At 49.5% G+C, this 12,661-nt stretch overlaps 1 protein-coding gene and 1 non-coding gene across 2 annotated transcripts; both read left to right on the top strand.

Annotated features, from left to right (window-relative positions):
• The first annotated feature begins 945 nt into the window (after positions 1 to 945).
• Positions 946 to 3,543, top strand: LOC136500899 (U-box domain-containing protein 19-like). Its single transcript, XM_066496366.1, has one exon. The coding sequence runs from the start codon at positions 1,050 to 1,052 to the stop codon at positions 3,201 to 3,203; it is 2,154 nt and encodes a 717-aa protein (XP_066352463.1). The 5' UTR covers positions 946 to 1,049; the 3' UTR covers positions 3,204 to 3,543.
• A 2,725-nt stretch (positions 3,544 to 6,268) lies between these two features.
• TRNAK-CUU (transfer RNA lysine (anticodon CUU)) lies at positions 6,269 to 6,341 on the top strand. The gene has a single exon. It is a non-coding gene; the product is annotated as a tRNA-Lys (tRNA).
• Positions 6,342 to 12,661: the final 6,320 nt, after the last annotated feature.

A 12,661-nucleotide genomic window follows, 5' to 3' on the forward strand; every position in this document is an offset into this window, starting at 1 on the left:
TCTAGTTAGCCCTAGATAGACCCAAAAAAACATGAAACTTGCACACCGCATTGCATTGCTAAGTTGGTACGGTGCGATGTCATAGCCTTGAAAGGCTAGCTGACACTCTTTCACTACCCTCGGTTGGTGACATCCTCAACGGTTCATCTGGTGGTGAATCGATCTCCCTCTTAGTAAAGGTATCAAAATACAATTATAATCATATAATGATACGGCAGCAACGAGATTTGACAACCTTGCTCCATGTAGCCATCCTTGTTTGACACCTACTGAAATAATCCTGCCATTTTCAGGCAACCCAAGCCGAGCAAGCGTTCAAATAAAGCTGGCTGTCGTTTTCAGCTGATTTGTTATGAGAGAAAAATACTGTTCTCGCTGATAGGTGAACAATGTTTTTATGAGGAGGAAGCAGCCGGCTCCGGCCAGCCGAACGGTCTACAAGTCTCCAACTGGGTGCATCCGTTCTGGATCTTTTACTGAAAATACAGCTTGATCTAGTTCGTTTATAGATTGCACAGCGCAGCACTGCACTGTGCGTCCGCGCGTGCCTTCATCTGTATCGTTCTGGACATCGACATGATAAAAAAAAAATAATCTTTACCATTATTTTTTGCTAAAAAATATTTATAGAATATAGTTAATATATATTTTTATAAAACTACATTTTGAGATGAATCTACTTACATCACTTTTATAATTTTAAACTCAACTCAAATTTTTTTATTTATAATTAAAATTTAAAATATTTGACTTACCTCAAAACAGACTTTATTTAGCAATACTGATCCCGTCGTGGAAGCTGCAGCTCACCATCCAGGACCCATCCGTCGGTCCCACCGGGCACCGTCCACGTGGACTGATCGCCACGTGTCCCCATTGGAGCCAACACGTGTGCCCGCGCCCCTATAAGTTAGGCGCGCTTCTAAATTTGGCCGGCGCCGCGACAAGAGGTGGGCGAGACGAGACACAGAGAGGAGAGGAACCATCGTCTGCGCGTTCATTTCCATTCCCCCATCCAGGTTGTTTGCTCCGTCCGACACCCAGAGAAGATGGCGCCGCGCCGACGACGGATGCTGGCGCTGCCGGCGGTGTGCCCGTGCGAGGCCATCGCGCCGGCGCCGCTGCTGGCGTCGCTGCTCTCCCTGGCCGCGGACGTCGCGGGCCTCCGGGCCGCCGCCGACGTGGACGCGCTCCCGGCGCTCCGGGGCGCGGCGCGCGAGGCCGTCCGGATCGCCGGCCTGCTCCTCGCGTTCCTCGACGGCATCCCCGTCCCGGACGAGGCGGAGGCGGCCCCGGCCGTGCTCGTGCTGGGGCTCTCGGAGCTGCACGTGGCGCTGCAGAAGCTGCGGCTCCTGCTTGCCGACTGCGCCCGGAAGGGGGCGCGCCTGTGGGTGCTCATGAACGCGGAGCTGGCGGCCTCCGAGCTCAGGGTGCTGCTGGGCTCCGTCGCCACGGCGATGGACGTGCTGCTGCTGCCTTCGGAGGGGCACGTCGTCGTCGGGGGGGCGGCGTCCGCGGACGCCGACGCCGAGGAGATCGCGGGGCTGGTGTCCCGGCACGCGTGGCGCGCGGCGGCGCGGCTGCGGCCGGACCCGGACGACGACCGCGCGGCGCGGGGCGTGCGCTCGGTGCTCGCGCGGTTCGCTAGCGGCGTCACGCCCGACGCCGAGGACGCTAGGCTCGTGCTCGCCCGCGTCGGCCTCGCCACCTGGCACGACTGCTCCGAGGAGGGCGCGTTCCTGGAGGCCGAGCTGCTGGAGCGCCTGGAGACCGGCAGCGACGACAACGACAACGACCTCGTGCTCATCACCAGCCTCATGGCGTTCCTGCTCTACTGCCGCGTCGTCTTGTTCGACCGCATTGATGATTCAGGCAGCAAGACCGACAAGGCCGCCGCGACGGTGAACAGGCTCCCCCCGATGTTCACCCTCAGCCTCAACCCGGAGGCGCTGCAGTGCCCGATCACGCTGGAGTTGATGACGGACCCGGTGACGGTGGCCACCGGCCAGACGTACGACCGCGCGTCCATCAAGAAGTGGATCAAGAGTGGGTGCCGGACGTGCCCCGTCACCGGCGAGAGGCTCCGCAGCGCGGAGCTGGTGCCGAACGTGGCGGCGCGCGGGGTCATCGAGCAGATCCTCCTCAGCAGGGGCGTCCCGGTCCACGAGCCCAGCAGCAAGCACCGGTGCGCGGTGGACAAGACCGCCACGCCGTTCGGCGCGGCCGCGGCCGGCGGCGTGCGCCTCTCCGCGGCGTTCCTGACGGCGAGGCTGTCCAGCGTCAGCGGCGCGCCCGAGGAGCAGAAGACGAAGGCGACGCACGAGGCCCGCAAGCTGTCGAAGCGGAACGTCTTCTACCGGGCGTGCCTCGTGGAGGCCGGCGCCGTGCCGTGGCTGCTCCACCTGCTCTCCTCCGCGGACGCGTCCGTGCAGGACAACGCCGTGGCGGGCCTGCTCAACCTGTCCAAGTACCCGGCGGGGCGGCGGGCGCTGGTGGAGGCCGGCGGGCTGGGTCTCATCGTGGACGCCGTGAACGTGGCCGCCAAGGTGGAGGCGCGGCAGAACGCGGCGGCCGTCCTGTTCTACCTCTCGTCCAACCCGGAGTACTGCGTGGAGATCAGCCGCATCCCGGAGGCGATCCCGACGCTGGTGCGCCTGGCGCGCGACGGCGCGTACCGGGGGCGGAAGAACGCGCTGGTGAGCCTCTACGGGCTGCTCCAGTGCGCGGACGCGCACGGCAGGGCGGTGTCTGCGGGCGCCGTGGACGTGCTCGCCGGCCTGATGCTGGTGGGCGCGTCGTCCGCCTCCGCCGGAGACGACGGCAGCGACCTCGCCCTCGACGCCGTCGCGCTGCTCGCGAGGCTCGCGGAGCAGCCGGGCGGCGCTCGCGCCGTCGCAGCGAGCTCGGAGCTGGTGACGAGGCTGGTGGACTTCCTCGGCGAGGCGGCGTCGCGGTCGGCCAAGGAGCACTGCGTGGCGCTGCTGGCGTCGCTGGGCCGGCACTGCGGGGACAAGGTGCTCGCGCTGCTGGGCAAGCTGCCTGGCCTGATGCCGGCGCTGTACGCGCTCATCGCTGAAGGCACCCCACAGGCGGGCAAGAGGGCGCGGTGGCTGGTGAATGAGATCCACCGCCACTACGAGCAGCGCCAGACGCCGGCGTCCGCACCAACCCCGGCGACCGGCGACCGTGTCATCCGTGTATAGTTGGTCGTCCCCGGCGCACGAAGTTGTACATTTGAAATTTTTTTGTGGCTGCTTTTCGTCTTTGATTGGGTTATTAGAGGGTGATGAGGGACGACCAAAGTTTGTTCTTTCCCGGCTCGAGTTTTTTGAAGAGTCGGGACGGGATCTGATACTGATTTCGTGGTGAGGCGTACAAAACGAAGACAAATACAAATGTACAGAGAGCACTTTTGTATCTGATTTGTGAACCGCAAATATATGAATGTACAGAGAACAGTTTTAAAGACAAATGATTCTTGCTATTTTTGTCTTTCGTGTTTGGTGTGGCAGAGGGGGCAGAGGGGAGTGGCATGCATGTTGTGTGAGGCTTTCAGCAAGCAGAGGAGTCGTCTTGTGTCGGCAAAAGATGTTCTTGATTATTGCATCCGCGTGCGCAGGTTGCTTGGCTGATTTGGTTGGGATTTGCAGCTCTGGAGGGGGCAAGCTTTTGTTTTCAATGCAGCATGCACAAACACTCAAGCAAAGAATGTTTCGGGGCTCAGGGTTCCAGTTGTTCCTTTGTGATTGCGACGATGGTTTTATATAATGCCCGTGCTAACACCGTGACAGCATATAGCCATACAAATCAAATAAACAAAAGACATATATTTCCGAGTTATTAAACGCAAACAGAAATCAATGGGATCATTTTTTTTAGTCCATCCCATCATACGGTCGCCATCAATGCAAACAAAAAAAATGAATATATAATCAGAATATAGCATGGTTCCAACGCACTGTAAACATGAGAAAAGAAAAAAAAACAAGAAGGACATCATCAATGCCGCTGCTGCCTCGTATCCTGCATAACGTCCGTGGCACGTATCCCTATTCGCTTGATCGTTTCTGTAGCTTATAAGCTGGCTGATGCTGTTTTATTGTGAGAGAAAAATACTGTATTATAACTGATAAGCATGGCTGATACGATCAAGCGAACAGAGAGGATAATGGAGTACCAACTGATGCCATGTAAAAACTGTAAAAGAAGAAGAAAAAAAATCATAGAGCTGAAAAGTTCTAGTTAGCCGTCGTCGTATTAAAAACCATAGAGCTCCACACATAATCCAATAATTACAATAACATCAAATTCCATTTTTATTCACGTAAATAAAAGTCAAAATGCAAATCATGATATGTCCGTGTCAATTGATATTTAAACCAGAGAGCACAATTGATATTTATTGTTGGAAGTGGTACTGCAGATGTTTAAGCAGCATATTACACCATTTTAATTGGGATTTTCTTCCATCATGGAGTAGTCCTTCTAGTGCTTTGTAAAATTTTTTCTTAAGTTGGTCAGCAAGTTCTTTGCTGGCTCAGTGTGATATAAAAGTTTTAAAAAATTGCCACCATATCCTAGAACTTTGACAGGCAATATATAAAATTACCACATTGTTGGTCGCCACAATGACCTTGAACTGAAACCTCTTGATTTAGATCTCCAGGACGATGACTGCAAAGCTGGAAATTTCATTCAGTGATCCATGCTTACTGGCAGAGTTCAATGCAATGTTCCCATGCACTCACTTTTTTTAGTAAATTTCCATATACATAATGGATTATTTACTTTATAAGTAGTTATTAATCATTACTTGTCTGAAACTGTACATACCGGAAAATCCAACCAATTATAGCATTCACAATACTGATGAGAGAGAGAGCAGCCATGTTCTAGTACAAGTTAATTGAAACCTAGAGTTGTGCCATGTAGGCCTAAACCTGAGTAAATCCTCTGCGTTCATCTATGAGATCCAAATGATTGGAGTGCCTGATGAATTAGTAAAGGTGTGCCTGTAATAGTCCTATACTCTTATGTCATCTAAGCTCTGTTTTTCTTCTGAAGCCCCTTTTGTATAGGAATAGCGTTAGTTTTCAATCCTGTGGGAAGGGAGATGTACCTGACGGAGGTGTGGTGAGTAGTATCGACGGGGGCAGCCCATGTGTCTCCTCCCCTCTCATGAGCTAGGGGCATACAGAGCAAGGTCGTTCCCGACTTCCCGTAACAAGCAGCAGTGAGCACCCCTTGCCTTCAGAGAAGGAAAGAGCTTACCAGGGCTAGAGCATTGCTACAACAGATAATTGTTATGTGCCACTCCTAGCTGAATACAAAGGGGCAGATCCAGTGTCGGAGGCTCCCACGTGAGTGAGGTCTGAGAAAAAAAGAAGAAAAAGGACTACCATGCTGCCTTATTAATTAAAATAGTAAATACAAACCAAAATACTAACATGTTTATAAAAATCTATTTCTTACACTGATCCGACTCATTTGTCCCAAGCCATAATAGAGAATTACCCAACAGCTAATAATTCAGATAGAATAATTGCTGCAGCCTTGACAATTGTTCTAGCACCCTGAGAATTCATTTTCCTAGTTCGGGTCTGGACCTGAAAATAAAGAAGTTTAATTACATGTTAAAGTAGCATAAGCAAGTTGCTACAAATAATGGATAACACTATTCAGCTCTGGTAAAGTGGTAATAATAAAATAAAATGAAAATACTGGACGGGCATGCCAGAGTTTATACCTTTCCAGGCCCTTGACCTTGCTTCGATAAACTCTCAACTTCAGTGTCACTTCATGACCTGAAGCATTCTAGTTTTTCCTCCAAAAATAAACCATGTGCAAACTCATGAAGAATAATCCCAAGCTAGTAAAATTCAGAGATAGAGAGACAAAAAATTAGAACGAAATATGAAAGAATATTAATGAACCAAATAAAACAATAGGTTAATCTGAATTAAAGAAATACATACCAATTGGACTGACATCATCCTTGGAGTTAGACAACTGCAAAGCCCGCATGTGTCTATAGTATGACAGGTTCATACCTATATGACAGGTTCTGAGTGCAGCTTGCTTGGTGCATGTAGGAGAGGTCACGATTGTGGGGGATATTTTTTTTTGTGTGGTTTTAAGAAAGTTTACATTTACATCGGTGCATCGAATACGGTAGAGATGCCAGAAAAGCGCCCCGTTGTGGACCGAGGAGTAGCTTTGAAAAATGTGCATAAGCTCTAGAGGAACTGCACAGCAGATAAAACATATAGCCCGTCTAGCTCAGTCGGTAGAGCGCAAGGCTCTTAACCTTGTGGTCGTGGGTTCGAGCCCCACGGTGGGCGGATGTGAACTTTTTAATCTTTCTATCCATTTTTGGCTTTTGATTTTAATGCTCAACGTCTGTATTCACCCTCTTTGAGATTTGAATTTCAATTTTTGAAGAATGAACATGAATGTTTTGCATGATTAACGTCCTTTTGAAATTTCTAAACTGGAAGGCAGGTTTTGAACTAGCTATTGGTAGAGATGGATCAAAGTTCTTGCGGCTTTCCATTACAAGTTTTTTTTAAGGGTAAAGTACACTTTACAACCCTCAACTTGCACCAAAGTTCAATTTTCAACCTTCAACTATGAAACCGGTCAAGAAACACCCTCCAACTATCAAAACCGGACGAATTTGGTCCTCGGCCGGTTTCAAAAGCGGTTTTCTATTTTCGGGAGGTGCTAAAATTTTAAATTATTTTTTTGAGCATCTTAACGTCCTCAAATGAAAAAACTCAAAACTACAAAGTTGTAGATCTCATTGAGCTCTACAATTTACATATAAAAAGTATCTTCATCTGACATCGTATCGAAGGGTTTTCTATTTTTTGAAATTTGAGTCTCATCACGTGACAAAATATGGTGCTGAAATTTTATATTATTTTTTCGAGCATCTTACTGTCCTCAAATGAAAAAAATTAAAACTATAAAGTTGTAGATCTCATCGAGGTCTACAATTTACATATAAAAATTATCTTCATTCGATATCGTATTGAAGGGTTTTCTATTTTTTGAAATTTGAGTCTCATCACGCGATAAAAAGTCATATGTTATAGACTTTTTTTTGCCAAACTTTATCACAGGTATGTCTTCGATTTTACTCGTCATATTAGCTAAGGTCCAGCGAAGCAAACTTGGACACCAACCATATGTCTCCGTCGGTGTACGATGTATTTTCTTGTGTTTCGCTGTAAGATGTATTTTGGTAGAGCACAAGGATAAATTAATTGCTTAGAATCCCCCAAAATCATGCTTGCTGCTCCCAGTCTCTCTTCTGCCAGGTTTTTTTTTCTTTTTTTTTGAAAGAGCTGATGAGGTGAAGTGGATGCATCGAAGCCAGCAGGCAGCAGCAGACCTCTCACTCTCAGCACTGAAGCCAAAACGAATCAAGTGAACCCACCAGCCAATAGAGCGCTGGCACCCGCCGCTGCTTCTTCCGTGTCAAGTCAGCAGCACGGGAGCAATAAAGATTGCACACTGTCGGCGGTCGCGAGCCGGTTGGTTGATGGGCGTGCGAATATTTGGGGCAGCAGTTGTTTACTCCATCGACGAATTTCATAGGAAAATAAATACATACTTATATGATGCTGCAGTTTGTCCAATTCTACAGTGAATATCGACATTTCAGTGCTTCATGCGCCAGCAAGCGTGTCTCGTGAACGACGCCAGTGCCGGCCATTACTGAATAATAAATCACGGAGCTGCAAGCCATAGTTGCAACGCAGACATATTTGCTATTGTGTGTATATATAGGCACGTTATCTGCACCAACGTGTTACCGTGTCCATGCATGTTAGATGAGTATGGGTAACATGAGTGGAAACTTGGGGATTGGTCCCGTGAGCGTGGCTTGTTCGGTGACATTGCCGGAGCATTTTCCCTGATCGAAAGGAGGGGATCTGGTTCAGAGATTTGAGGGAGAAATCAGATCAAGACGGGAAGAAGAGGTGCGCACCTGGCGAAGGGAGCTAGTGAGGATGGCCAGATCGGGGACGACCGGCGTGCAGCGCCGCCAGCCCGCCTGCTAGACCGCTTCCGTGCACACGCCGCCAGGATTCTGCGCTGTTGCGCGCACGGAGAGGGAAAGGAATCCACGTTCTGTTTCTCCTGTGATTAGGGGAACCGGGATGGTTTTTTTTAAGGCCACGTTCGTTTGAAGGGGAACGGATCCCAGGAAATATTCCAGACCGGATTAGTTACCTAATTTGAATAAGCTTTAGGCAACCGGAATCGTTCCTGCCCGGGTTTCAACCGAAACGAACGAGCCCTAAAGGATTTACCCTCCCGTCATTAGGGGAATGCGAAGAAAGTATTTTTGTTTTTCTAGATTTTTTAATTTATCAAGTAATCCATAAAATCTGAAAAATCAATTGTTCATATTTATTTGAGATATTACCTCTTAGTAGGCAGTGGCGGAGCCAGAAATTTATGGCTAGGTATGCCACATGTATAAAATTTCGAAGCAGCCGCAGTAGGGAAAAGGGCAAGGGCCGTAGCCTGCAGTGGGCGACCAGTCGAGCCGGCGAGGGGGAGTGCAGGGGCGAGTCGGCCGGAGTGGGGGACGTGGCGAGGTGCTGCCTGGCGGTGCCGGCAGCCGGAGTAGGGGAGGTGCTCTGTGCTCGGGGCCATCTCGAGAAATTTGGGGCTGGAGCGACGATAAATCGGGGCCCTAAAGTTTATACAAGTTGTATGGCTAATAAAATTAAATCATAGCTTCAATGAAATATATGACTTTAACATGTATTATAGACATACTTTCACTTAAATTTATAACTTTAATATGTATTCTTTTGTACCATATGTAGAAACACAATAAAAATATTACTAACCTCAAGAATCATATTTTCTATTTCTAGTAGACATGATGTAGATTGAATTAATTTAAATAAATTCATAGTGTATATATATATATATTAAGTCAAGTCCCATGCCTAAATATCTAATGTCTTCAGCCCTTCACTCTAATCAGAACAAAAGAAAACACAAACAAATCAAATCAGCCAACAACAGCATTAGTAAATTATTAAATTAAGAATTTGCTAGCACGTTAGGACTCTATAGGTCTAATTAACTTACCTGTTCGAGCCAGTCCAGGCACAGATTCAGAGTCATAAGCAGGCCAAGATCGGAAGCCACTAGGCAGGAAGAGGACACTCGGTAGACGGGGTCGACGCTCAGTTCTTGCGATATTGCGGCAGATGAATCATCGAGTGTAATGCTTCGGCTTGTGGGGCGCGGCGGCAGATGAATCGTTAGCCAGTCAGGCACATGCCAGGCAGCAACGCGCCATGAGCAGGGAAAGGGGCGCCGGGCAGGGGCGACCGAGCGACGGAGTCACGGAGATGTATTCTGGGGCTTCGTTCATGGGTTGCCAGAAACTTTTCTCTTCCAAGATACGTATAAACCTGTGTATTAGTGTATATTATACATATTATGTTTTTCTCCCAAATCATGGGTATGCTGAGGCATACGGGGGCATACCCCTGCCGCCGCCCATGTTAGTAGGTAAATGGTGTACCTTAGTATTTATCCTTCAATAACTGTATCATCTGTTCCAATACGTCTTGGATTCGAGTCTCGCCGTTAGAAGTGCGTACACGCATGGTTCCAAGGTTCTCTTCGGTAAGGCTTTGTCCCAGCTTCAAGTTCACTATTGTTCATGCATCGAAGCTACTTACATCATAAGTCATTTGAAGCCCCAAAACACTGCCTTCATCGGCTTCAACACCTTTCTACTTCATTTTGCTGCCAACGGTTTCATCGGATTCAATCTACAAAAGCTCAACAGTAGCACCACAATGCACTTGCCAGATAAGCTAGTTGAAGCCCTTTTGAGCTATGCCAAAAAGACCATAACTCATATGAACATGTATCGTGAGTCGTACATACGATGCAGAGAGGAGCACGAGGGTATCGTGGAAATAAAAAAGGATAGACCAAATAATTCTTTGTCTTTAATACTAGATATAGATAAGTCGATTTTGTAGTTTTCTTTTCTCGCTACGAGGCAAATGCCCCTAAGGTAACATGCAAAATTTGCTAAATTTAAATTAGTAGAAAAACATACAACTATGATCATAAGAATAAACACTAATAATTTTGTACTAATTAATTACCTATTATCTATACTGTACTCATCGCATGTCCACACTTCAAGGAGATAAGAAACAATCAACAGAAGGGTTAAAAAACCATTTGTGTGTCTCATGCTAAAGCACGAGTTTATAAGATCTGTTAGGGCTACAGTGTCATTCACAACTAGAATTTTAGACTTTTTTTTTTAGTGACGTGAGCTTCTACTAGTGTTTTAGCATTTAAAATTTAGTATAAACTTTTCTTACCAAATGCCTGCTAGTGAAAATTCCTATGTGCTATGATTATTAGCGGTCGTGTTTTATTACTACTTAAAAATATTAGGATAATTCCACTATTTTGGTCATGTTCGGGACTATCGTTCGACCAAAGCGAGGCGTGGGTTCGAGAGGTTTTTATTATATACATATTTTTGTGTTCTTGTTCGCAAGGCATAGAGGACTTAACAAGAAATGCAGATGAAATTTCTTGGGTGCCTGACTTCACACCGGAAGGTAGGTGGACCTGATGAATGAACAGCATCGAGGGATGTTAATGATTGTCTCGACATTATACATGTTTAATGAATGCGTTTCTGATTCTCCTGAACTAATTGTCAGGAAAATATCAATCTTATAGTTAGCTGGTCGTGGTCTGATAATGCGTTCCAATATTCTCTTAGATTTCAGAAATTTGCTCGCGTCACCATTTCGTTGTCAGTTTGAACACACTGACAAATCGGTAACACATCGCAATTAATATTCGAAGACCATCAATCACACGTGGTCAACGAAGATGGCGGTGCTCACCGCCTCACCCCAGAGCCATCTGGGCGCGTTCATTGCCTTCATCATGCTGCGGGCCATCCCCAGCACAGTTTGGTTGCGCCGCTGCACCACGCCATTTTGTTGAGGCGTGTACGGCGCAGTGAAGTGTTGCTGGACCCCATGATCGGCGCAGTGGTCAACGAACGCTTGCGCCATGAACTCGTCGCCGCGGTCGGTGCGCAGCGTGCCCAGCTTCTCTCCAGCTTCCACCTCCAGACGCTTCTGCAATTGTATAATCGCAGCAACAGCTTGATCCTTGGACGCCAGCAGGATCAACCACATGTACCGCCTCCTGTCATCCACGACAAGCAGGAACATGCGCTTGCCGCCCGATGTCTCCGGCGTGATCGGCCCGCAGAGATCCGTGTGCACGAGTTTCAAGGAACGCGACGCGCGGAATCTGCTCACCGTCGGGAACGGCTGACGACGTTGCTTCCCGGCGAGGCAACTCTCGCACACCTGCTCCACGTGGTCGATCGTCGGGAGCCCTCGGACCATCTCCTTCCTGGACAGCAGCTTGTGCCCTTGGAAACCTAGGTGACCGTACCTCGCATGCCACTTCCAGGCGACGTCATCGGCGTGTGCGGCGAGACACACCGTCACACAGATGCTGAGGTCGAGGGTGTATAGCCGGTTTGCCGAGCGCTGCACCTTCGCTAGAAGACACCGGCGTTGATCCCAAATGTGCAGGATCCCATCCTTGATTAGGACCTTCGACCGATCCTCATCTAGCTGCCCGAGGCTTATGATGTTCGCCGTTAGCTTGGGGATGAGGTAGACGCCGGCGAGCCTCTGGTGCTCCCCGGTCTTGTAGCTGAACAAGATGGTTCCACGCCCCTCGATCTCGACGACAGAGCCATACCCAAACCGGACTGTACCATGCACGCCGGTGTCGATGTCGGAGAAAGCAGACGCTCCCCGGTCATGTGATTCGTCGCCCCCGTGTCGAGGATCCACCGAGTCCGCCCGTTGCCGCCGTTCTCACCAAGTTGGACGAACAGCTTGCTCTCCTCGAGGTGTACTGCCGGGCGCTCCTACGACTAGGATGCGGATGCATCTGCCGCCGCAGCGGACACCAGATCCACGTGCGCCATGGGCTCCGGCTCCGCCTCGGCAAGAGCCATTGTAGCACTCCCCCTGCCCTCGATCTTGATAGAGAGTGCACCCTCAGACGACTGCGGTGATGGAGTGTATGACGGCGACGAGGTTGGGGAATGAATGACGCTTAGCGACATCACCCCCAGCAGCAGCGCCCCTTCTTTGGGCTCCTCCGCTTGGGCCGCATGGGCCGCCTCGTCGTGTTTCTTTTTGCGGCATTCGCGAGCCCAATGGCCCGTTTTGCCGTAGTAGGCACATTCATCGCCGGCGATCTTCTTCTTCTTGCCAAGGATCGTGAGCTCGTTGATGTCGAGGAGCGTCTCGATGGAGATGACAAGCTGCCTGTACCTGGGTCGAGCGACGCGGAGGTATTTGGCAACCACCTTCGGCTCCGGCTCTAGGTCGCCGAGGATCGCCAACCGCTGCACAAGATTAGACAGACGCAGGGCAAAATCCTCGACGGACTCACCATCTCGGAACGCGATCTGCTCGTACTCCGCACGGAGACATTGCGCCGTCGACTTCCGCACCCGATCGTCGCTGATGCGCATCGTCCAGATCGCCTCCCACGCCTGCTTGGCCGATGGCTTGGTCGCTAGGGTGGGCACCATCTCCTGGGGCAC

The sequence above is a fragment of the Miscanthus floridulus genome, chromosome 13, assembly GCF_019320115.1.
Source record: "Miscanthus floridulus cultivar M001 chromosome 13, ASM1932011v1, whole genome shotgun sequence".
Lineage (NCBI taxonomy): Eukaryota > Viridiplantae > Streptophyta > Magnoliopsida > Poales > Poaceae > Miscanthus > Miscanthus floridulus.